Source organism: Pelobates fuscus, chromosome 2, assembly GCF_036172605.1.
Source record: "Pelobates fuscus isolate aPelFus1 chromosome 2, aPelFus1.pri, whole genome shotgun sequence".
Classification (NCBI taxonomy): Eukaryota; Metazoa; Chordata; class Amphibia; order Anura; family Pelobatidae; genus Pelobates; species Pelobates fuscus.
In genome coordinates, this window is record NC_086318.1 from 9,160,061 (window position 1) to 9,186,975 (window position 26,915).

A 26,915-nucleotide genomic window follows, 5' to 3' on the forward strand; every position below is an offset into this window, starting at 1 on the left:
GAGAAACCGGGAGACTCTGCAATAACTGACATGGCGGAGGAGGAGGAGATCCTGGATCCGGTAACCGGAGGGAGACTGGCCGGGGAGCGAGAGAACGAGGGAGACTGACAGAATCCCCCCCCCTTTACATCCTCCCATATCACTCCCCCCTTTACATCCTCCACATCACTCCCCCCCCCCACATCACTCCCCCCCCAATATCACTCCCCCCCCCATTATCACTCCCCCCCCATTATCACTCCCCCCCATTATCACTCCCCCCCCATTATCACTCCCCCCCCCATTATCACTCCCCCCCCCATTATCACTCCCCCCCCCAAATCACTCCCCCCCCCCCAAATCACTCCCCCCCCCCCAAATCACTCCCCCCCCCCAAATCACTCCCCCCCCCCAAATCACTCCCCCCCCCCAAATCACTCCCCCCCCCAAATCACTCCTCCCCCCCAATATCACTCCCCCCCAATATCACTCCCCCCCCCCAATATCACTCCACCCCCAATATCACTCCCCCCCATATCACTCCTCCCCCCCATATCACTCCTCCCCCCCATATCACTCCTCCCCCCCATATCACTCCTCCCCCCCATATCACTCCTCCCCCCCATATCACTCCTCCCCCATATCACTCCTCCCCCCCCCCCCCCCCAATATCACATCCCAACAAATATTAACTACACCGCTACAGGAAATTGGATCTGTCATGAGGAAAAGACACTACCCCACATCAGCAGGAACCTCCAGGACAGGATTTCTGGAAGTTCCTTCTGTTGTAGCGATCCAGTTTCCCCGGGCGGCTTATTTAATTTGTTTTATTTGCTACTGGTTTTCGGGAATTCAGAGTACGCCATGCTCACAATGCTCAGTGTGGTGGATTTCAATATCGTAAATGCCGTTATTTGTTTTGTTTTTTCTAGGGCACTGTAACGTTTAACGATGTGGCAGTTTACTTCTCATTACACCAGTGGGAGCAGCTGGCAGACTGGCAGAGAAAACTCTACAGGAATGTCATGAAAGAGATCCATGGGGCGCTAACTGCTCTTGGTGTGTATGGCTTGATTCCCACCTAGTAGATTTTTGTGATTGAATACTTTAAAGCTGAGGTAGTCAACCTATTGATACCTACCGCCCACTTTTGTATCTTTGTTGATGGTAAAATTTCCTTATCGCCCACCAGTGCCGCAGTAACTCATTTTACAGCGCAAGTGCATTTTTAAAATTTTTTTTTAATGTTCTTAAATTGATCTATTTTCTATTCTACTTTTTTGTGTGTGTTGCATAGGGTCTATGCTGTGTGTAGGTGGGTGAGATGTGAAAATCTATCTTAATGTCTCTCCCTCCCTTCTTACCTTTTACCAGGGAGGGGGACATAATGATGCAAGCCCTGGTGGTCCTGCACCTCCTGTAGGCTGACTCTCCTTTCCTCCTGCGAGCACAAGTGCCAGCGGGCCGGTGAGGGAGATCTTTGATGTCCTCACCAGCTCGATAGGGCTTGCAGCAAGGCTGGCTATACATGGGCCGGCAGAGGAGATGAAAGGATCTTCCATGTGTGCCGTGGTCCACGGCCTTCAAGACCCACTGGTGGTTTACTGCAAAACTCACCACCGCCCACTAGTGGCCGATAGGGACCACGTTGACTACCCCTTCTTTAACCCTTTAAGTCCGGAGGACGTACTATTACGCCACGCAGAAACCGGCTCTAAACGCCGGCGGGCGTAATAGTACGTCCTCGCTTTTATTGCCGCCCACATGGCCGGCGGTATTCTCCCGCTGCAGATCGCGGTCGGGGGAGATGCCTGGCCCCCCCTGTGGCCGGTGACCGCGATCTGCAGTCTCTGATCGCAGTGACAGGCTGTCACTGCGACCAGTATTCAGCATGTGTCAGCCGATTTCAAATCGGCTGACACATGCGGCCGGCGGCTTTCCCGTTGTGCAGATCGCGGTCGGGGGACTTACCTGGCCCCCCAGGCAGTCCCCCTGGGGTCACTGACCGCGATCTGCTAAGTCTGATCGCAGTGACAGGCTGTCACTGCGATCTCAAAGCACTCTGATCGCAGTGACAGCCTGTCACTGCGATCAGTGTTACATGTGTCAGCCTATTGGCTGACACATGTAACTGGCACAGTGATCCCCCTGCAGATTGGAAGGGGGGAGTGCTTGTACCACCCAGGCACTCCCCCCTGTGGTCAATTACCCAATCTGCAGGAGGTGATCACAGTGACAGGCAGTCACTGTGATCACTGATCCTGTGTGTCAGCCAGTGATGTGAAATCACTGGCTGACACTGTCTCTGCCCCCTGTCCTGTAAAAAAAATAAAATATTAGTTCAAAAAATAAATTAAAAAAATTACAGTTACAAATAAAATATACTTAGATCATATGTATTATATATATATGATCTAAGTGTATATATATATATATATATATACACACACACACACACACACACACACACACACACACACACACACACACACACACACACACACACACTTACACATACACGACGTGTATTTAAATATTAATAAATATATATATATATATTAATATCAAATTACACGTAGACTGATGCTGATTAAATATATATATAATTATTGTTATATATATATTTATATATAATATAAAAAAAAATATATATGTAAATACGTAAAAAAATAAAATTAAAAAAATATTTAAAAAAAAAATAAATATATAGATGTGTGTTATTTCGTTCTAACTGTATTGTGATAATAATATATATATATATTTATATCAAAATACACGTAGAACAAAATAATATATATCATAATATATATATCTATATACATAAATATATACGTATATATACCTATATATAAATAAAAATATTTAAAAAAAATTATATATATATACGTATATATACACATATGTTTTCTTTTTTTTTTTTTGTAAATATGTGTTTATTGAAGTGTTATGTTCAGTTAGTCAACTTTGAGTAGACATTAAGTGGGACACGCAGGTCCCGGCGATCAAAACATCAACGGTAACATGCAAAAACTGTAAGTTATCTTTTCAATTGAAGCGACACGCAGGTCACCTCTGAACACGAGCATATCATCATTAACTGCCAACATGTTAACATTCTGTTTTCTGTTTTCCTTCCCCCCATACCTCCCCCCCCCGTGTGCGGCCACTCAGATCTCGGGGAGAGCCATTGGAAGTGACAAGTGGGGCCATTGAGCGTAGTATCTATAGCTTTTCACAGAGGGACGTGTCGAGAGATACATGCTCTAGGTGTCTGTTTAGCAACCTATCCAACCATAACATACACCAGGGTCTAATGATGTTAGGTGCAAGACTTGGTTCGGAGCTCGGAGAGTGGGTCTAGCACTTCGAGTATGGGCCTATATATCCCTACTTGAGCTTGGGTTGGTAGGTATCAGGTGGCAGTTGTGGTGGGAATGGCAGTACAGGACACAGTTTACTACTAGGCTGGGTCAGGGGTTAGCTGTTACGGTCTTATTACCATGTGTTCTCTGGGGTGCATGAGGCATCCGCTCCCCCACCCCCCTCCCCGGTAGCCGTCGGTGGGAATTATGTGGTGCCTTGAGGTAGTTCTGCGTTTGGGAGTTGATATGACTCACCAGTGGTTTGTTCATGTGTTCTGCTGGTACCAGGGTGTCCAGTGTAGAGAACGGGGCTAGGGTAGCGTCTGTGGACCCCCTGCTCCCCTATTTGTCCCTGCCATCTAAGTGGTAGCTGTCGGGTCATGCGTTCCCTGTGGTCCATAGCCAGTATGTTCCCGCTGTCCATCTGTCTGCTAAGGTACCCAGTGTCTGGGGAGTCATCTCTGGGCCAGTCTTGCTTCAGGTGTATGTGTGGGTGTCAATTTAGGTGGTCATAGGTGCTGGTATGTGCGTGTGGTGGTAGGTGTGGTGTGCGTCCCATATGTACCTCTCCTTGTCTCTCCATCCGCCCGCCCTCCCCCGTGCTGCTCAGTGTGGTGTCAGTCTCTCTTGTGTTGCATCGGTTGCCAGTGTGTGTGTGTTCTATATTATAAGAAAATAGTTATCTCCCTACGCGCGTTGCATGCAAGTCTGGTTACTCTGTGCGCTGATAGCGTTCCCTTAACCCCGTCCCCCGGATATCCATTCCCAACCGTGGTGAGGCCTCCGCTCCGGTCCCACCGGGGTCCCTGCCCACCTGTCCCCCGGCCCCTGGCGAGGATATGGCAGATCAGTGGGGAGGTAGGGAAGTTGTATCAGGCAAGCCCGGGCCCCGTATTCCCACATCCCTTTCAGTCATCATCTGTGTTTTGCGAGCGGTAGAAGAACCAGGGTCCCCATTGATCCGCATGCTTTTCTTGTTTGCCCAGCAGGTTGGCTATTATGGATTTAGCTTTTTGGATATCATCCACTTTACGTCTCCATTGTCCGATCGTCGGCGGGTGCGTCTTCTTCCAGAGCAGTGGTATCAGTGTCTTCGCCGCGTTCAAGAGGTGTCGAAGGATCGACTTTTTATAAGCTGAGAGCGATTTATCCGTGTGGTGCAGTAGGGCTAGGTCTGCCGTCAGGTTCTGAGGTTCGCCTAGTATCTTTCGTATTTCGTCTCCAACATTCACCCAGTATGGCTTAATACCGTCGCATTCCCACCAGATATGTTGGAGGGTCCCGGTCTCAGTCTCGCATCTCCAGCATGTGTTTGGAATTTCTGGGCTGATTCGGTGTAGCAGAGATGGGGTGCGGTACCAGTGAGATAGCAACTTGTAGTTCGTCTCCTGGTATTGTGAGCTAGAAGAGCTCTTATGTTGTAGCAATAGTACTTGCTCCCATTGACTTTCTGTGTATTCTCTGTCCAGTGCGTCTTCCCAGCGCCCCTTGAAGGTATCTTTCCTCTCCCTCTCTCCTGTCGCCAGTCGCTGGTACATTGTGGAGACTGTACCTTCCGCCTCGGGTGTCTGGAAGCATAACTGTTCAAACCACGTTAAGTCTCTGTGCAGTCTATTTCTATGCGGCAAGTTGTGATAGAAGTGTTTAAGTTGGGCATAATGAAATTGGTGCATCAACGTGGGTCTCTCTATTTCCGATATGTCCTGTAGCGTCTTCATCCCCCTGTCTGTGACCGCCATATGAAGTGGTATGAACCCGTCTTGGTTTGGTAGCGGCCATGCTGGAGGCGGTATTCCGTCGCCTATGTAAGTGTTATGGGCAATGGGGATCAATGGGGAGTCCTCCCCGAGGTCCTTCTTGGCGTCTGCTTCCTTGTACCATAGGAAGAGGTGTAGGTGGTTGTTCGCTAATTCCCGGCCTAAGGAGGTCCACCGTTTGTGAGGGGACGCCAAGTGGAAGTCTCTGATGCGTTGTAGAACCGTGGCTTGGTAGTACTTGTGGAGGTTAGGCAGGGCTAGTCCTCCCCACGGTTTGGGAAGGCAGAGTGTGTCATGTTTGATCATGGCTCTCTCTCCCTTCCATATATATCTGAGGAACGCTGAGCGGAGAGTTTTAAAGAATGCCGGTGGGATTGTGCGAGGTATGGTGTGGAACTTATATAATATCCTTGGCAGGATGTTCATTTTAATGACTGCTATACGACCTTGCCAGGAGATGTGGTTGAAGTTCCATCTCTTAAGGTCGTCAAGGATGTCTGTCAGGAGGGGTGTGTAGTTCTGCGCGTATATATCTCTAGCTTCAGGTGTGACCCGGAGCCCGAGATATGTCATATATTCCGTGCACCAGTGGAACGGAAACTGGTGTTGCAGGGTGGCGCATTCCTCTCCCCTGACCGTCACATTCAAGACCTCGCATTTGGGCAGGTTGAGCTTAAGCCCCGATAGTGTACCATATAACCGGAATTCGCTCATGAGTAGTGGGAGCGACTCAAGGGGTTCGGCTAAGAAGAACAGCATATCATCTGCGTAGGCGGCTACTTTGTGTTCCTGAGTCTTATGCGTAAGGCCCAGGATCCGGGGGTTGTTGCGGATTTTGTCAAGGAACGGTTCCAGGGTGAGCGCGAACAAAAGTGGCGAGAGTGGGCACCCTTGCCTGGTTCCGTTTCGAATCTCGAAACTGTCCGTGAGGGCTCCATTCACCCTGACTCTGGCATTAGGTTGATGGTACAGCGTCTGGATCCAGGTCATCATTCCCTCTCCGACACCGACCCTCCTCAGTGTCTCCATCATGAAGTGCCAGTTCACCCTGTCAAATGCTTTTTCCGCATCCGTGGATAGTAAAAGTAGCTTCTTCTGCAGGTGTTTCGCCAGGTGTTGTAGCATGAAGAGCCGGAGCGTACTATCTCTGGCTTCCCTGCCCGGGATGAAGCCTGTCTGATCAGGGTGGACCAGTCTAGGCATGAAGGCTTGCAGACGGAGGGAGAGTATCTTCGAGAAGAGTTTTATGTCGGTGTTGATGAGGGAGATTGGGCGGTAGTTACCCACCTGTTCCGTGTTCTTCTCCGGTTTAGGTATCACTGTGATCGTCGCCGCCAGGGATTCCTTATGAAAGGAAGCTCCATCACGTAGGTTGTTAAGGGCTTTTACTAATCTCGGTATTAGGTCATCGCTAAATTTTCTGTAGTATTCCACCGGGAACCCGTCCGGGCCCGGTGTCTTACCGTTTTTTGCCGATTTTAGGGCTAGCTTAAGTTCCCCTTCGGTGATGGGCGCTTCAAGACCCTCCGCTTCTTCCGGGGTGAGGGCGTCTGGGTTGAACCCTTGTAGGTAATTGGTGGTTTCAATTCTCTTCTGTGCGGTACACATATGTTTTCAAGTAGAAATTGTAGCCGTATTACTCCAGTCGTCTTGCTCAGAAATGCTTCAGACTTGAGAAAGGGAGGTTATCCCGAAAGCTTGTCACTAAAAAATTCTGTTAGTCCAATAAAAAAGGTATTACAAGATACGAATTTTATCTATTTTTTACATATACACATATGTTTATATATATACATATATTAATTCTACACATATATTTATGTAATAATTTTACATAATTAGGTATCCTAATTAATTACAATTAGCGGGACCTGCCTGACAACCCATGCCGAAAGTATAGGGAATTTAATTTGCTAGCACTATATTTAACCCTATAACTTTCCAAGACACCATAAAACCTGTACATGGGGGGTACTGTTTTACTCGGGAGACTTTGCTGAACACAAATATTAGTGTTTCAAAACAGTAAAATGTATTACAACGATGATATCGCCAGTAAAAGTGACGTTTTCTGCATTTTTCATGCACAAACAGCACTTACACGGACGATATTATTGCTGCAATACTTTTTACTGTTTTGAAATACAAATATTTGTGTTGAGCGAAGTCTCCCGAGTACAACAGTACCCCACATGTTCAGGTTTTATGGTGTTTTCAAATGTTACAGCGTCAAATATAAGGCTTGTGTTTCATTTTTTTCACATTAAAATTCGCCAGATTGCTTACGTTGCCTTTGTGACCCTATGGTAGCCCAAGAATGAAAATTACCCCTATGATGGCATACCATTTGCAATAGTAGACAACCCAAGGTATTGCAAATGGGGTTTGTCCAGACTTTTTTAGTAGCCACTTAGTCACAAACACTGGCCAAAATTGGCGTTTTTTTGCATTTTTCACACACAAACAAATACTAACGCTAACTTTGGCCAGTGTTTGTGACCAAATGGCTACTAAAAAAGACTGGACATACCCCATTTGCAATACCTTGGGTTGTCTACTATTGCAAATGGTATGCCATTATGGGTGTAAATTTAATTCCTGGGCTACTATACAGTCTCAAAGGCAACGTAACCAATCTGGCGAATTTCAATTTCAAATGTAACACGCTATATTTGACCCTGTAACTTCCCAAAACACCATAAAACCTGTACATAGGGGGTACTGTTTTACACGTGAGACATCGCTGAATACAAATATGTGTATTGTATTGCAGTAAAAGCAAACAGTATTTTGACATCCACAGTTAAAATGTCACATAGAACTAAAAAAAATTAAAAAAATCTTTTTTTCTCCCATTTTTTTTAATATATTTTTTATATTAAATTATGTTTAATACCAAAATATTTGATGTTAAATGAAAGCCCTGTTTCCCCTGAATAAAATGATATATAATAAGGGGGGATGCATTTCATATGAAAGAGGTGAATTACGGTTGGACAGACCTATAGCGCAAATGCCAGGTTTTGTTTACGTTTTGTTCTGTTCACAACTTGTACATTTGGCTGCGGTGTTAAGGGGTTAAAGGAACACTCCAGGCATCATAACCACTACAGTGTGCTGCAGTTTCTATGAGAGGCCTCTGCAAAATAGCTAAAGTAATCTTCATAAATGTTGTCTTCCTGGTAGGTTATGAGATTGCTAATCCGGGTATATTGGTGAAAGTTCAGCGTTCAGATGGACCATATTACAGCTCTAATGAAGTGGAGGAGGAGGATATGTCTCCAGATGGTAAGGACTGGAAAGACTTGCCTCTAATTGTTTGCATTGTTTGTGGATATAGAATTTTCATTGTTGTCTTCCTCTTTAGACACGGTGTGGGAGTCACCCGTGAGTTTGAAGGAAGAGAACATCAAGGACAGTGATTCTATGTCTCAACTTCCACTTATTAAACCAGATATCTTCCTGAGGGTTAAAATGGAAGAGGTTAACAGTGACCAGGGTTGTCAAACGTCCACTCCGAAAGTAAATAAGGACGACTACGAAGATGATGAAGATTCCCGTGAGTTAAACCCATACTAATGTCCTCTTACATCATTGTCCCACCTTTCTTTCTACCATTTATCCTGTAATCCCTGTCATTGACGATTCAGCATTATCCTTCTAACATGTGGCAATGTAACGTCATTTGTCTAGTATGCATCGTCCCTCTAGCACACCCCGTATGCGTGGCATCGTCCCTCTAGCACACCCCGTATGCGTGGCATCATCCCTCTAGCACACCCCGTATGCGTGGCATCGTCCCTCTAGCACACCCCGTATGCGTGGCATCGTCCCTCTAGCACACCCCGTATGCGTGGCATCGTCCCTCTAGCACACCCCGTATGCGTGGCATCGTCCCTCTAGCTCGCCCCGTATGCGTGGCATCGTCCCTCTAGCTCGCCCCGTATGCGTGGCATCGTCCCTCTAGCTCGCCCCGTATGCGTGGCATCGTCCCTCTAGCTCGCCCCGTATGCGTGGCATCGTCCCTCTAGCTCACCCCGTATGCGTGGCATCGTCCCTCTAGCTCGCCCCGTATGCGTGGCATCGTCCCTCTAGCACGCCCCGTATGCGTGGCATCGTCCCGCTAGCACGCCCCGTATGCGTGGCATCGTCCCTCTAGCACGCCCCGAAAATCATTGTTTTGTTATTCATATATATATTTTTTGCCATCCATGTCATTGTTTCTCTCCCTCTTGTTCAATCTTTGCCATCATCAACCAGTCAGAATACAACTATATTCCAAACCAATGTCGGTGAGCAGAAATTGTAAGTGGTCACTGTACGTGCTGGGCAGTTTTATTCCAGTACTATATTAAAGAGCGTCCCCAGAACCATGTGATTAACACAGCACAAGAATCTCTTTCCTCCTTTTATTTCGCAATCCCATGTGTAAAAAACCTCCTCAATGGAAGCTATAATGTAGGTTATGTTCCTGGCACTTGCAATAATGAGAGCCACAAGCCCCCAGTAGTTTCCATCACCTAATGTACGGATTGGAAAATCCTGTTTCTAAATATGCTGACAGACTACCTTTACTCGCTTTGATGAGGGGTGTACCTAATGTTGTTGTATTGTAATATTATATTGTTGTTTTTTCTTTGTTTCCGGTCTCATAGATTCGGCCATTTTCAACCCAGAGATGTCTTTGTGGATAAAGCAGGAGGAGGAGCCCCCCTCTGAGGAACACAGCTCCTCTCTAACAGAAGAAAATGTTTCTTCACCCAGCGGTGAGAATAATCTTACTCTATACAACAATCATACAAAGGATCCCTTCCTTCTGAATTGTGTGCTGGGTGGCTCTGTGTTGTGTAAATGGAATCCTCCTGTCTGATCTGTTTACCCGGTGGCTCTGTGTTGTGTAAATGGAATCCCCCTGTCTGATCTGTTTACCCGGTGGCTCTGTGTTGTGTAAATGGAATCCTCCTGTCTGATCTGTTTACCCGGTGGCTCTGTATTGTGTAAATGGAATCCCCCTGTCTGATCTGTTTACCCGGTGGCTCTGTATTGTGTAAATGGAATCCTCCTGTCTGATCTGTTTACCCGGTGGCTCTGTATTGTGTAAATGGAATCCTCCTGTCTGATCTGTTTACCCGGTGGCTCTGTATTGTGTAAATGGAATCCCCCTGTCTGATCTGTTTACCCGGTGGCTCTGTATTGTGTAAATGGAATCCTCCTGTCTGATCTGTTTACCCGGTGGCTCTGTATTGTGTAAATGGAATCCTCCTGTCTGATCTGTTTACCCGGTGGCTCTGTATTATGTAAATGGAATCCTCCTGTCTGATCTGTTTACCCGGTGGCTCTGTATTGTGTAAATGGAATCCTCCTGCCTGATCTGTTTACCGGGTGGCTCTGTGTTGTGTAAATGGAATCCTCCTGCCTGATCTGTTTACCGGGTGGCTCTGTGTTGTGTAAATGGTATCCTCCTGCCTGATCTGTTTACCCGGTGGCTCTGTATTGTGTAAATGGAATCCTCCTGTCTGATCTGTTTACCCGGTGGCTCTGTATTGTGTAAATGGAATCCTCCTGTCTGATCTGTTTACCCGGTGGCTCTGTATTGTGTAAATGGAATCCTCCTGTCTGATCTGTTTACCCGGTGGCTCTGTGTTGTGTAAATGGAATCCTCCTGTCTGATCTGTTTACCCGGTGGCTCTGTGTTGTGTAAATGGAATCCTCCTGTCTGATCTGTTTACCCGGTGGCTCTGTATTGTGTAAATGGGATACTCCTGTCTGATCTGTTTACCCGGTGGCTCTGTATTGTGTAAATGGAATCCTCCTGTCTGATCTGTTTACCTCTGTGTTGTGTAAATGGAATCAGTTTGTGAAGTTTGCTCGGTAGGTGATCTGTTGAACAGCTGTTCTTAGTGCTTTTCTTCAATTAACACTTTAAAAGTTTAAGGGATCCTTCTGTGATGTGCGATTTTGTTTTTACTCTAACCAGGCTTTGTAGGCTAGTTATTAATAGGAGAATGTGCAGAGTATCTCTCCTCTAACTCCTCACTGTGGTGGGCTGGCGGCATGTCGCGCGCGCCTGTGGTGGGCTGGCGGCATGTCGCGCGCGCCTGTGGTGGGCTGGCGGCATGTCGCGTGCCTGTGGTGGGCTGGCGGCATGTCGCGTGCCTGTGGTGGGCTGGCGGCATGTCGCGTGCCTGTGGTGGGCTGGCGGCATGTCGCGTGCCTGTGGTGGGCTGGCGGCATGTCGCGTGCCTGTGGTGGGCTGGCGGCATGTCGCGTGCCTGTGGTGGGCTGGCGGCATATCGCGTGCCTGTGGTGGGCTTTCCTCCCTGTTCCCACAATGCTTCCTGTCAGTATTGCCGAACGTCCTGTCACTTAGACAGAACGCCGGCAAAACTGCCGAATTGCATCCTAACAGAATGAAAAGAGTTTCTCCATTGGTGTTAGGATGCAATTCGGTACTTTGTTCGTATCGGAATTTCATTCTAATGAATGAAACTCCGATCCTATTCATTGCTGTGGCTGCATCTTGCAGCCGCTTAGTAGATAACTCCCTAATTCCCACGGTATCAGGGAGCTATCTACTAAAAGGCTGAAAGACCTAAATTGGTCTTTCAGTCAAATTTACTAATACTAAGTAAAGATTACTTAGTATTAGTCAATAATATGCCCCTACTCGCTAGATCGCGAGTAGGGGCATGTGTAGTAAGCAGTAAAAAAAAAAAACTAATAACAAGAACGCCAGTTTTTTTTTTTTTTTACAGTGAGCAGCTATAGGCTGCTCGCTGCTTACTAGACATGCCCCTACTCGCGGTATAGCGAGTAGGGGCATATTATTTACTAATACTAAGTAATCTTTACTTAGTATTAGTAAATTTGACTGAAAGACCAATTTAGGTCTTTCAGCCTTTTAGTAGATAGCTCCCTGATACCGTGGGAATTAGGGAGTTATCTACTAAGCGGCTGCAAGATGCAGCCACAGCAATGAATAGGATCGGAGTTTCATTCATTAGAATGAAATTCCGATACGAACAAAGTACCGAATTGCATCCTAACACCAATGGAGAAACTCTTTTCATTCTGTTAGGATGCAATTCGGCAGTTTTGCTGGCGTTCTCCGCAGTGGGTGGGGGCCCTATTAAACCAATAAGGGGGGACGGACCTATTGTCCTCCCCACCCCACCCCCCCACCCCTGCGCGGTGGGTGGGGGCCCTAATAAAACAATAAGAGGGGGTGGGGGGACCTACTGTCCTCCCCCCCCGGCCCCCACCCCTGAGCGGTGGGTGGGGGCCCTAAATGAAACCCCCCCCTCACCCAAAACAAACTATCCCCTACCTACCCCCCTCACCCTAAAAATAGTGAGGGGGGAATAAAATTACTAACCTATAAAAAAATTCCAAAGAACTTTCCCACGCTGTGTAAAATGACAGAGCACTGTGATTGGGTGGCTTGTATAGCAAGTAGGGGCATTGGGGAGATTTTAATCTCCCTTGTGCTATTATGGGGGTCATATTGACCCCCATAGAGTGAGGGGGGGACCTGGGGGTTTTGGAAGTGGTGGGGAGCTCTGCTCCCTGCCGCTTCTGTCTTTACATATTACAAGGAGGGAGCTGCAAGCCGGTAGCTCCCTCCTTGTAACAAACTGAACGAACAAACGAACACTGATACTCAGTGTTAGTTTGTTTGTTTGATTTTTTTCTATTCATTCATTCATTCGTCTGTCTGAATGAATGAATGAATTGATGGAATTCCCGTTCGCATGTCCAGGTGTTTCACTGGGCATGTGCGGGAATCTCACAGTATGTCTAGTGTGGGCAGATGACGTGTCCCACAGGGACTTCACCTACCCACACAAAGATGGCGGCGCCCTGAATAAAGATCGGGGCAGAAAATAAAGAATAAAAAATATGTAATGTGGGGGGCTTAGGGGCATTTGGGGGTGACAAGGGGGTCAATTGGATGTAGTCGAGGCGGAAGGGGGGTTAAAAAAAAAAAATTGGGATTCGGCATGACAGTGCCGCTTTAACTTTTCAGTAACAAATTCTATAACTGCTGGAATCTACAAATATTAAATATTTAATATATAAAATAAATATTATACAGCCCCTAGCCGTGGTTCAGTAATCACCGCACAGTCCCTAGCCGTGGTTCAGTAATCACCGCACAGTCCCTAGCCGTGGTTCAGTAATCACCGCACAGTCCCTAGCCGTGGTTCAGTAATCACCGCACAGTCCCTAGCCGTGGTTCAGTAATCACCGCACAGTCCCTAGCCGTGGTTCAGTAATCACCGCACAGTCCCTAGCCGTGGTTCAGTAATCACCGCACAGTCCCTAGCCGTGGTTCAGTAATCACCGCACAGTCCCTAGCCGTGGTTCAGTAATCACCGCACAGTCCCTAGCCGTGGTTCAGTAATCACCGCACAGTCCCTAGCCGTGGTTCAGTAATCACCGCACAGTCCCTAGCCGTGGTTCAGTAATCACCGCACAGTCCCTAGCCGTGGTTCAGTAATCACCGCACAGTCCCTAGCCGTGGTTCAGTAATCACTGCACAGTCCCTAGCCGTGGTTCAGTAATCACCGCACAGTCCCTAGCCGTGGTTCAGTAATCACCGCACAGTCCCTAGCCGTGGTTCAGTAATCACCGCACAGTCCCTAGCCGTGGTTCAGTAATCACCGCACAGTCCCTAGCCGTGGTTCAGTAATCACCGCACAGTCCCTAGCCGTGGTTCAGTAATCACCGCACAGTCCCTAGCCGTGGTTCAGTAATCACCGCACAGTCCCTAGCCGTGGTTCAGTAATCACCGCACAGTCCCTAGCCGTGGTTCAGTAATCACCGCACAGTCCCTAGCCGTGGTTCAGTAATCACCGCACAGTCCCTAGCCGTGGTTCAGTAATCACCGCACAGTCCCTAGCCGTGGTTCAGTAATCACCGCACAGTCCCTAGCCGTGGTTCAGTAATCACCGCACAGTCCCTAGCCGTGGTTCAGTAATCACCGCACAGTCCCTAGCCGTGGTTCAGTAATCACCGCACAGTACCTAGCCGTGGTTCAGTAATCACCGCACAGCCCCTAGCCGTGGTTCAGTAATCACCGCACAGCCCCTAGCCGTGGTTCAGTAATCACCGCACAGCCCCTAGCCGTGGTTCAGTAATCACCGCACAGCCCCTAGCCGTGGTTCAGTAATCACCGCACAGCCCCTAGCCGTGGTTCAGTAATCACCGCACAGCCCCTAGCCGGGGTTCAGTAATCACCGCACAGCCCCTAGCCGGGGTTCAGTAATCACCGCACAGCCCCTAGCCGGGGTTCAGTAATCACCGCACAGCCCCTAGCCGGGGTTCAGTAATCACCGCACAGCCCCTAGCCGGGGTTCAGTAATCACCCCACAGCCCCTAGCCGTGGTTCAGTAATCACCGCACAGTCCCTAGCCGTGGTTCAGTAATCACCGCACAGTCCCTAGCCGTGGTTCAGTAATCACCGCACAGTCCCTAGCCGTGGTTCAGTAATCACCGCACAGTCCCTAGCCGTGGTTCAGTAATCACCGCACAGTCCCTAGCCGTGGTTCAGTAATCACCGCACAGTCCCTAGCCGTGGTTCAGTAATCACCGCACAGTCCCTAGCCGGGGTTCAGTAATCACCGCACAGCCCCTAGCCGGGGTTCAGTAATCACCGCACAGCCCCTAGCCGGGGTTCAGTAATAACCCCACAGCCCCTAGCCGGGGTTCAGTAATAACCCCACAGCCCCTAGCCGGGGTTCAGTAATCACCGCACAGTCCCTAGCCGTGGTTCAGTAATCACCGCACAGCCCCTAGCCGGGGTTCAGTAATCACTGCACAGCCCCTAGCCGGGGTTCAGTAATAACCCCACAGCCCCTAGCCGGGGTTCAGTAATCACCCCACAGCCCCTAGCCGTGGTTCAGTAATCACCGCACAGCCCCTAGCCGGGGTTCAGTAATCACCGCACAGCCCCTAGCCGTGGTTCAGTAATCACCGCACAGCCCCTAGCCGTGGTTCAGTAATCACCGCACAGCCCCTAGCTGTTTTCTTTGAGAACAGAGTGAACCACACAAGATTTTTAAAGGAACTCTCTAGGTACCATAACAACTACAGCCCACTGTTGCGGTAATGGAGCCAGAAGTGCCCTTGTTGCGTCTTGACAGCTTATCTGGTTGTTTGCTTTGCATCCAGTCTTCCCCAGCAGGGGGAGCTAGATGTCTCTCAGCTGGCACGCTCTGCCAATAAGTGTGGCATAGCATGGCCCTGGGTTCTCTTAAAGTATGAGGCTGCGAACGCGCTACAAGACCCAGATAAGTTGTCAAATCGCTCGTGACACCATTATTGCAATGTATACACGGCAAACAAACTTACCATGACAGGGTCACAATAAGAAAAAAAATTAAAAATCTACTAAGTCTCATTTATATTTACTTTGCTGTATTGCTGGTCCTCACCCTGAACTGAATGACTCCGGTAACCTGGTTCGTCCTTGACCCCCTCAGCCATAATAGATCCTGGAGCAAATATCTCGGCCCCAGGGGTATTGATCTGTGTGATGCTCCAAGGAACGAGGTGTCATGAGCAACATGTACTATCTGGCATACTGAGAATCTGGATTCCCAAAAAGGGAATTTTCCTTACAAACATCGACAACTATTTACACTCAGATGTTTGTTATGCCGACTGTATGTTAGAAACCTATGTATTCATGGCTTTATGTAAATTTTCTGAATGTTTATGAAGTGTTTTGATATTAACATAATCTGTTACTTTATCTCTCCTGCCATATTTCTGCCCAGCGTATTGTTATATAACCGGGGACTGCAGACTTTAGGTATTTGCTGTTCTCGTTCTTTATAATAGATTTAGTTTCTTAGAATATATTTTGTGGGGGGGGGGGGGGGGGGGGGGAAACTGTCAATATACTCACGTCTTGCAGCATTAGACAACATGAAGCAGATATTTATTGAGATTCAGAGCTTAGAGAGGAGAATGAACGTGCTTTTCTGCCATGGTGCGTAGATTGTTGGCTTTTGTGGAGAGTTTTTCATGTGATGTGATTATGGCTTTTCAGAAGCTTTGCTGTAAGTGCAGGTATTTAAATGTCCTCCCACTGGCCTTGGTGTAAGATGTTTGGCTTTAACTGTTGGGGGAGTAGTTTCTTCAGCTTTGGAAAGTTTGGACCTTTTGGTACTTCTCCGACTTAGACCTGTAACCTGGTTCCTTCCTGTCCCTTCCAGCACCAACCATACATGACCGCACTGGAGGGACAAACAGCACGCCAATTCGCTCTCCATCCAAGGGTTGCCGGCCGAGATTGACGTCTAACAAGCGGACTGGGCTGAAGCTGAAAGACAAAATCTTGGTTCTATGCGCCTATGAGAATAATAAGACTGTGGCATCATTGGCAACACAGTTTGGAGTCAGTCGGGCTCAGATTATTCAGATCATCAGACGCAGAGAGGAATTGCTCGATGCACTCCAGAACAATGTGAGTGGCGACCGCATTCGGCGCCGGAGGAGGACAACCAATGACCAGGTCAATGCTGCTGTGTGGGAATGGCTTGTGTCTGCCAGAGACAGTGACATTACTCTTTCAAACCGTATCATCCGGGAAAAAGCTCTGCAGATCGCCAGTGAGCTGGGGGTTCGAGACTTTAAGGCCTCTAATGGCTGGCTAAACAGCTTCAAAAAAACACACAACATACACTGTTACTCTCTCCCCTTCACTAATCCAAGCATGAGAGAGAAGATGGACGAGTGGCTGTCTGAAATGAATGTAATGGATGATGGCATGGTACAACACAACAGAGATTATTCTGCACTCCACGAGCAGATGGCACAGACTGCACAGAACTGCCTTAATGAGTCTTAATTTTTTCGATATAACCTTCCTATTTATTTCTAGAAATACTTTGCGTTTGTAGTAGAATACATTTTGTTCCCGTTTTTTGGGGATTTTGTTTTTGTTGGACGCTGTCTCTGCGCACACTCTGTTTAACTATATCACTGAATTTACAGTTTCCCTGTCCACCCATTAAAGCTTCTTTAGGCCGTGGTAGAGATTCTTAACAGGACATTGAAGAAGGGATTGTGGCCGAAAACAATGTGTAGAATCCCCATCCTTATGGATAATCCACCCGTTCCTTCCCCTGCCGCCCCCCAGTATTACCAGAGAAAGGTGGACGCAGACAATGAATTCATCTCTCTCTGGGCACATGGTAAGACAAAGCACATTGACCTGCTGGTAATTTAATATAAAAAGAGAAATCTTTCACTCTCAAATGAAGTTTAGTTAATGAACGCAGAACAGCTAGAACTTAATTTTTTATTTCTTAGTTTGAATGTGAAGAGTCGCATGTGCTCAAAGTCTCATATAATGAAACCTCGATGATTGTGATCTACAGTAATACACACAATATAGATTTTTTTTTTCTACCATTCAGTTTATCTTCTTAAATATTTAGTTTAGAGAGTCTACATTTAATGGATTTTTTTTTTTCTACTGCCGAGTTCTTTAGATATTTTTTAATGGAGACAATGAATTCCTCCGTACATTAACTATATCCAGGCACCGTGACCATGGCACCTAAATGTGGTTATGTTTGGTGATGGTTGCTCTACCTTTTCCGCTTTCCTTTGGCTTTTTCTGTCTGCTGTACTTCTCTATTTAAACACTGCCCTGTCCCTGTCTCTGTATTTCTCGGACCAGTCCCTCCTTCACACGAACACTAGCAGTTCCTCCAGGAGAATGCAATCTGTTTGGGCATTTTACTGCCTCGTTGTGCTATTAATCTCCTGGCCTGACCATTGCCAGCTTATGTCTTAACACTACAGTGAACAATCTCCCACGTCTGGTACCGTCCTGGGCCCCGTGCTGTGACTGAGCCAATGGACTCGCAGTGAAACCTGCCACCCTCTCCTCAAGGATACACGGAAGATGCCTTAAAACATAAAGCACAGAACTGTAATCTGCTCCAAGAGGTAAAGAGACAGGTGCTCATGTTGGGATTTTTATTTTACCCATTTTATTTCATAGGTAAATATTTTGATAATTTGTTGGGACAGCAGCTTGAGATTTGACAGTACGTTCCAGATTGTAATTACTGGAATGCAGCAGGGGTAGCAAGAGACTGCTGTAAGACACATTGCTGCCTATAATATTAGGCAGACTGAGGGTGGAGATGTAACTGTAAGATGCAGAGGGCATAGTGTAATGGTCAGCACTGTGTGAGTCGGGCACGGCTGGAAGATGCAGCGTATAATGTTCCGCAGGCAGTGGCGAAGATTTAGTGCAGCGTATGCGGTTCCGCAGGCAGTGGTGGAGATTCAGTTCAGTGTATACGGTTCTGCAGGCAGTTGCAGGGATTCAGTGCAGTGTATACGGTTTGACAGGTAGTTGCAGAGATTCAGTGCAGTGTATAAGGTTCTGCGGGCAGGGGCAGAGATTCAGTGCAGTGTATACGGTTCGGCAGGCAGTGGCGGAGATTCAGTGCAGTGTATACGGTTCGACAGGTAGCTGCAGAGATTCAGTGCAGTGTATAAGGTTCTGCGGGCAGTGGCAGAGATTCAGTGCAGTGTATACGGTTCGGCAGGCAGTGGCGGAGATTCAGTGCAGTGTATAAGGTTCTGCGGGCAGTGGCGGAGATTCAGTGCAGCATATACGGTTCTGTAGGCAGTTGCAGAGATTCAGTGCAGTGTATACGGTTCGGCAGGTAGTGGTGGAGATTCAGTGCAGTGTATACGGTTCAGCAGGTAGTGGTGGAGATTCAGTGCAGTGTATATGGTTTGGCAGGCAGTGGTGGAGATTCAATGCAGTGTATAAGGTAGTGGCGAAGATTCAGTGCAGTGTATACAGCTCGGCAGGTAGTGGTGGAGATTCAGTGCAGCATATACGGTTCAGCAGGTAGTGGTGAAGATTCAGTGCAGTGTATAAGGTAGTGGTGGAGATTCAGTGCAGTGTATAAGGTAGTGGTGGAGATTCAGTGCAGTGTATAAGGTAGTGGTGGAGATTCAGTGCAGTGTATAAGGTAGTGGCGGAGATTCAGTGCAGTGTATATGGTTCCGCAGGCTTTGGTGGAGATTCAGTGCAGTGTATACGGTTCGGCAGGTAGTGGCGGAGATTCAGTGCAGTGTATACGGTTCGGCAGGCAGTTGTGGAGATTCAGTGCAGTGTATACGGTTCGGCAGGTAGTGGAAGAGATTCAGTGCAGTGTATAAGGTTCCGCAGGCAGTGGCGGAGATTCAGTGCAGTGTATGCGGTTATGCAGGCAGTGGCGGAGATTCAGTGCAGTGTATGCGGTTCGACAGGTAGTTGCAGAGATTCAGTGCAGTGTATAAGGTTCTGCGGGCAGTGGCAGAGATTCAGTGCAGTGTATACGGTTCGGCAGGCAGTGGTGGAGATTCAGTGCAGTGTATGCGGTTATGCAGGTAGTGGCGAAGATTCAGTGCAGTGTATACGGTTCTGTAGGCAGTTGCCGAGATTCAGTGCAGTGTATGCGGTTCGACAGGTAGTTGCAGAGATTCAGTGCAGTGTATAAGGTTCTGCGGGCAGTGGCAGAGATTCAGTGCAGTGTATACGGTTCGGCAGGCAGTGGTGGAGATTCAGTGCAGTGTATGCGGTTATGCAGGTAGTGGCAAAGATTCAGTGCAGTGTATACGGTTCTGTAGGCAGTTGCAGAGATTCAGTGCAGTGTATACGGTTCGGCAGGTAGTGGTGGAGATTCAGTGCAGTGTATACGGTTCGGCAGGTAGTGGCGGAGATTCAGTGCAGTGTATACGGTTCAGCAGGTAGTGGTGGAGATTCAGTGCAGTGTATATGGTTTGGCAGGCAGTGGTGGAGATTCAATGCAGTGTATAAGGTAGTGGTGGAGATTCAGTGCAGTGTATAAGGTAGTGGCGGAGATTCAGTGCAGTGTATATGGTTCCGCAGGCTTTGGTGGAGATTCAGTGCAGTGTATACGGTTCGGCAGGTAGTGGCGGAGATTCAGTGCAGTGTATACGGTTCGGCAGGCAGTTGTGGAGATTCAGTGCAGTGTATACGGTTCGGCAGGTAGTGGAAGAGATTCAGTGCAGTGTATAAGGTTCCGCAGGCAGTGGCGGAGATTCAGTGCAGTGTATGCGGTTATGCAGGCAGTGGCGGAGATTCAGTGCAGTGTATGCGGTTCGACAGGTAGTTGCAGAGATTCAGTGCAGTGTATAAGGTTCTGCGGGCAGTGGCAGAGATTCAGTGCAGTGTATACGGTTCGGCAGGCAGTGGTGGAGATTCAGTGCAGTGTATGCGGTTATGCAGGTAGTGGCGAAGATTCAGTGCAGTGTATACGGTTCTGTAGGCAGTTGCCGAGATTCAGTGCAGTGTATGCGGTTCGACAGGTAGTTGCAGAGATTCAGTGCAGTGTATAAGGTTCTGCGGGCAGTGGCAGAGATTCAGTGCAGTGTATACGGTTCGGCAGGTAGTGGTGGAGATTCAGTGCAGTGTATACGGTTCAGCAGGTAGTGGTGGAGATTCAGTGCAGTGTATATGGTTTGGCAGGCAGTGGTGGAGATTCAATGCAGTGTATAAGGTAGTGGCGAAGATTCAGTGCAGTGTATACGGCTCGGCAGGTAGTGGTGGAGATTCAGTGCAGCATATACGGTTCAGCAGGTAGTGGTGGAGATTCAGTGCAGTGTATAAGGTAGTGGTGGAGATTCAGTGCAGTGTATAAGGTAGTGGTGGAGATTCAGTGCAGTGTATAAGGTAGTGGCGGAGATTCAGTGCAGTGTATATGGTTCCGCAGGCTTTGGTGGAGATTCAGTGCAGTGTATATGGTTCGGCAGGTAGTGGCGGAGATTCAGTGCAGTGTATACGGTTCGGCAGGCAGTTGTGGAGATTCAGTGCAGTGTATACGGTTCGGCAGGTAGTGGAAGAGATTCAGTGCAGTGTATAAGGTTCCGCAGGCAGTGGCAGAGATTCAGTGCAGTGTATGCGGTTATGCAGGCAGTGGCGGAGATTCAGTGCAGTGTATGCGGTTCGACAGGTAGTTGCAGAGATTCAGTGCAGTGTATAAGGTTCTGCGGGCAGTGGCAGAGATTCAGTGCAGTGTATACGGTTCGGCAGGCAGTGGTGGAGATTCAGTGCAGTGTATGCGGTTATGCAGGTAGTGGCGAAGATTCAGTGCAGTGTATACGGTTCTGTAGGCAGTTGCCGAGATTCAGTGCAGTGTATGCGGTTCGACAGGTAGTTGCAGAGATTCAGTGCAGTGTATAAGGTTCTGCGGGCAGTGGCAGAGATTCAGTGCAGTGTATACGGTTCGGCAGGCAGTGGTGGAGATTCAGTGCAGTGTATGCGGTTATGCAGGTAGTGGCAAAGATTCAGTGCAGTGTATACGGTTCTGTAGGCAGTTGCAGAGATTCAGTGCAGTGTATACGGTTCGGCAGGTAGTGGTGGAGATTCAGTGCAGTGTATACGGTTCGGCAGGTAGTGGCGGAGATTCAGTGCAGTGTATACGGTTCAGCAGGTAGTGGTGGAGATTCAGTGCAGTGTATATGGTTTGGCAGGCAGTGGTGGAGATTCAATGCAGTGTATAAGGTAGTGGCGGAGATTCAGTGAAGTGTATACGGTTCTGTAGGCAGTTGCAGAGATTCAGTGCAGTGTATACGGTTCGGCAGGCAGTGGTGGAGATTCAGTGCAGTGTATATGGTTTGGCAGGCAGTGGTGGAGATTCAATGCAGTGTATACGGTTTAGCAGGCAGTGGTGGAGATTCAGTGCAGTGTATATGGTTTGGCAGGCAGTGGTGGAGATTCAATGCAGTGTATAAGGTAGTGGCGAAGATTCAGTGCAGTGTATACGGTTCAGCAGGTAGTGGTGGAGATTCAGTGCAGCATATACGGTTCAGCAGGTAGTGGTGGAGATTCAGTGCAGTGTATAAGGTAGTGGCGGAGATTCAGTGCAGTGTATATGGTTCCGCAGGCATTGGTGGAGATTCAGTGCAGTGTATACGGTTCGGCAGGTAGTGGTGGAGATTCAGTGCAGCATATACGGTTCAGCAGGTAGTGGTGGAGATTCAGTGCAGTGTATAAGGTAGTGGCGGAGATTCAGTGCAGTGTATATGGTTCCGCAGGCATTGGTGGAGATTCAGTGCAGTGTATACGGTTCGGCAGGTAGTGGTGGAGATTCAGTGCAGCATATACGGTTCAGCAGGTAGTGGCGGAGATTCAGTGCAGTGTATATGGTTCCGCAGGCATTGGTGGAGATTCAGTGCAGTGTATACGGTTCGGCAGGTAGTGGTGGAGATTCAGTGCAGTGTATGCGGTTCTGCAGGCAGTGGTGGAGATTCAGTGCAGTGTATAAGGTAGTGGCGAAGATTCAGTGCAGTGTATACGGTTCGGCAGGTAGTGGTGGAGATTCAGTGCAGCATATACGGTTCAGCAGGTAGTGGTGGAGATTCAGTGCAGTGTATAAGGTAGTGGCGGAGATTCAGTGCAGTGTATATGGTTCCGCAGGCATTGGTGGAGATTCAGTGCAGTGTATACGGTTCGGCAGGTAGTGGTGGAGATTCAGTGCAGCATATACGGTTCAGCAGGTAGTGGTGGAGATTCAGTGCAGTGTATAAGGTAGTGGCGGAGATTCAGTGCAGTGTATATGGTTCCGCAGGCATTGGTGGAGATTCAGTGCAGTGTATACGGTTCGGCAGGTAGTGGTGGAGATTCAGTGCAGTGTATGCGGTTCTGCAGGCAGTGGTGGAGATTCAGTGCAGTGAGAGCAGAGTGTAGTGTACAGATCTGCAGGAGGCTATCCTCTGCCTGATCTTCCTTTGTTGACGCCACTCGCTGGAAGGATAGTGGGTGAGAATTAATTAGTGGGTGAGAATTAAGAATTAATATATGCCTGATCAGAACTCTTGGTCCTGGCTGCCTAGTGACTCCTAATGACCGTGGCTGAGGTGAAACTAGAGCTCCGGCAGCAGAGGGGGTAATCTTCGTATGTTCAGCATTTCACAGTGAGACACTGCACATACACACTCCAGGTACCGTGTCAAACCACTGACGTGATCATCATGCTTGGAGTAACCCTTTAACACGCTGGCTGTATAACCCTTGCATCAAATTTATATATATATATATATATAATTTTTTTTTTTTTTTTTTTATGAAACGACCATGATTTAAAGTGAATTTCGAGGATTATTATCTGTCCGCCCGTTTTTAATCTATAAGGAATCTTTTGTAACTGGATAGTTTGCGGTGTGTATATCTTGAAAATGTTATATAGAAGAGGAAAACAAATTCTATATAGCATGTCATCATGCTGACAGGTTGTCCGTGAGTGTCAGTCTGGGCATTCTGTCCTCTCTGGCCAGTGGGGAAACATTCTTGTTTGCAGTCGCTGTGATGACTTGGCGGTGTGTGTTTTAGGCCGTATGTTCTGCTCCCTATTTTGGAACACTGTGTTGACTGTGCATGTGATTAAACCGCCTGCAAATCAACAAATTCAGTAAATATTATGTATTAAATAAAGACTGATGCAAGACGATTTCACACGTTGAAGATGTTATTTCCAGTGAAGACAAGCTGACTTCTTATTGAAGCATTCCTGTGTATGTTTGTTACAATACATGACATCCATGTGGCTAGTGAATTGTAAAGTGTCCACTGCTAGTCTGACAAGTTTTAGATGCAATGATTCCTAGTACACACCCTGGGCTCTTATTCCAAATGCTGAATCCTCCTGACAGGGGTTCCCAACCCAGTCCTCAAGTACCCACAACCAGTCCAGGATTCAGGGATTACACTGTTGTGTCTAAAGTGTTTTACGAAGAAAAAAAAAAACACCTTAGAGACAACTGGGTAATCCTGAAATCTTGGACTGTTCGGGGGGAATTGAGGACTGGGTTGGAAACCACTGCTCTATGATATTTAAACACTTTACATCTGTAATTTAACGCAATCCCTCTTCTTCTCCCAGATAAGGCGGTCCATAGTGAACACACCGCCCCATCGAAGACCGCAGAACATGCTCGGCCTATACCAGACTTCGTGATGGGGAGTCTGCTTCGCTATTTTGAGGAAGAGAAAGAGAAGTATGTTCAGAAGAATGGCTCTTCCTTTCCCGGTGTCCACCTGCTGCCCGGTATGCTTCCTGCTGGCTGGGGGCTCCCTACTGTGACCAGCAGTAAACAAGCACGACTGCGGAGTAACACCGGTACGGTCAAACAGTATAAATGTGCTCACTGTGAGAAAAGCTTTATCAGAAGCACTCAGCTGAAAGAGCACATGAGAACGCACACCGGAGAACGCCCCTATCAGTGTCTGAAGTGTCCTAAAAGCTTCAGCCGCAGTACGCAGCTTCGAGATCACCAGCGAACACACACAGGGGAAAGACCTTACAGATGCAATCAGTGTGGCAAGACCTTCACTCACAGCTCCAATCTCATCCACCACAGGCGCACCCACACTGGAGAGAGACCGTACAAATGCAACCTGTGCCCCAAGAGCTTCAGCCAGAACTCTGACCTAAACCGCCACCAACGCACCCACCTGACCGGAAACCGTCCCCATCAGTGCACACGCTGTCATCAGTTATTCATATACAAGTCTCAACTACGCATGCACAGCCGGGTGCACCTGGTGGAAGATATCCTTCATGGAGGAGAGAGAGAAGTACGTGGCTCGGAGTCAGCAAGGAGCTCTCAATCACTCTAAACACTTGCTGTGGTTTTACATTCTTTTGGACTTTGTCCAAATTAATCTTTATTGATGGAACTTTGCATTTTGTCCATTAATTGATTCACAGTGAGTTTTCCATTCCTTGTTGGTGTCCACAGTTGAGTATAGTGACTGTGTGAGTGACATTTATACCGTGGCTCCATACGTTGTGTACATTGTGGGTAATTCATTATGGGAGTTCCATGCAGATTGGGATACCGATGCTTTGAGCGCACTCTTAATGTCCATTGTCACAATACAGTATTCACTTTCTGCGTACAAACCTTTGCCTACCCATATTTCTGGTTTAAAATGTCTGATTTCAGGACACTTTCCTCAAACCAAACTTGTTCTGGTTCAGTTTGGTGCAACTTAAAATCAGTATTTTATGACGAATCCCCAGCAGAACCTCGTTTTAATTCTCAGGGGGCTAATCCTGGCCAGGCTCAATGTATCCAACAACCGCATTCATAGAAGAATGCCAGCTCTAGCAAGTCTCCATGTGTCTAAATCAAACACATCTCTCCCTGGGTGCACAGTCTGCTAGTGGGTATCGCTTTTCCTGGTCCTATGTGTTGGCCACTTCCTGCATCTATTCAGTATGCTCTGTTATATATATATATATATATATATATATATTTATTTTTTTTCTAAACATATTCCTGAGCTAGAGGTGACATAACACTACAAATCTGGCAATATTCAGAGCCTAAATCCGATGGCACTTTTAAATTATAAAGCAGACCTTCCACCCATCTGACTGTTCGCTAAAATAGTTCTTATGGCCCACACGATGACCCATCATCCTTCAAGATAGTACTTTAAAGGACCACTCTAGGCACCCAGACCACTTCAGCTTAATGAAGTGGTCTGGGTGCCAGGTCCTTCTAGGGTTAACCCATTTTTTCAGAAACATAGCAGTTTCAGAGAAACTGCTATGTTTATGAATGGGTTAAGCCTTCCCCCTATGTCCTCTAGTGGCTGTCTCATTGACAGCCGCTAGAGGCGCTTGCGTGCTTCTCACTGTGATTTTCACAGTGAGAGCACGCCAGCGTCCATAGGAAAGCATTGTGAATGCTTTCCTATGTGACCGGCTGAATGCGCGCGCAGCTCTTGCCGCGCGTGCGCATTCAGCCGACGAGGAGGATCGGAGGAGGAGAGCAGGAGGAGAGCAGGAGGAGATCTCTCCGCCCAGCGCTGGAAAAAGGTAAGTTTTTACCCCTTTCCCCTTTCCAGAGCCGGGCGGGAGGGGTTCCCTGAGGGTGGGGGCACCCTCAGGGCACTCTAGTGCCAAAAAAACGAGTATGCTTTCCTGGCACTAGAGTGGTCCTTTAAGGCAGCGTTTGTTAAACACTGCAAAAGCATGGATTGTGTTTAGGCTCCATCTGGATTTGACGAGGAGCAGTGAAAGTATGGTGCGGGTAAGATTCCACCGTCTCTGTACTAGTCACTACACTCCTTACCTATGGGTTCTGGCATCTAGTTTTTACACCATCAATCCCTTTAACACTAACAATGCATTAAACTGTAATATTCTAAACAATGACAAACAATAAATGGTGTTTTATTACTGTGTGTTTGTGTATGGGGTTTACTGTGTGATTACAGGAGCTTGCTGTGTAACTCCATGTGCACTCAGAATACAGTAACCTGGGCAAAGTGTACGAGCAATAAATATACTCTGACTTTTCCAACAGGAGATATCTCTAAACGAGTTGTAGAACTTGGCCAGTTCTGTTTTCGCATAATGTGTTAATTAATCTTACCGACTCTCCAGTTACTGCAAGTGCATTTTATTTATGTATCACAGTTGAGAAAAATGTTATCTGCAACTGTTTAAAAAAAAAAACAACAAAAAAACAGAGCTTTGCATAATGGTAACATATATCGCAAAAAATAGTGTCACATAATGGTCGCACACCGCATAATGGTTACACCCTCATTTTTAAGGAAAGAAATTGTTACGATTGCCTCCGGTCTAGCAGGAGGTTGGATCGCTTGTTGTCCTAGTTCCCGAAGTCAGAGAGTCGAATGATGCTTCAATCGGTAGAAACCTGTAAATGTAGAATCTCCCACTAGCTATAGTAACGCTAGGATTCCCGGATCCCTACAACACGAGTCGAGGCTGCGAGTTGAGGGTAAAAACAA

General features: G+C 47.5%; 1 protein-coding gene across 2 annotated transcripts; it reads left to right on the plus strand.

Annotated features, from left to right (window-relative positions):
• On the plus strand, nucleotides 1-25,365 carry LOC134586420 (zinc finger protein 287-like). Of its 2 annotated transcripts, XR_010086571.1 has the most exons (8): nucleotides 1-60; nucleotides 915-1,041; nucleotides 8,288-8,389; nucleotides 8,469-8,660; nucleotides 9,757-9,867; nucleotides 16,324-17,304; nucleotides 17,921-18,067; nucleotides 24,028-24,105. XR_010086571.1 is itself a non-coding variant. In XM_063441932.1 (6 exons), exons 1-6 carry the CDS (start codon nucleotides 31-33, stop codon nucleotides 24,762-24,764), a joined length of 1,299 nt encoding a protein of 432 aa, XP_063298002.1. In that variant the 5' UTR covers nucleotides 1-30; the 3' UTR covers nucleotides 24,765-25,365. The 2 variants fall into 2 exon arrangements, 1 of the variants encoding a protein (XP_063298002.1); XM_063441932.1 differs by lacking the exons at nucleotides 16,324-17,304; nucleotides 17,921-18,067 and having other exon boundaries at nucleotides 24,028-25,365.
• The last annotated feature ends 1,550 nt before the right edge of the window (nucleotides 25,366-26,915 follow it).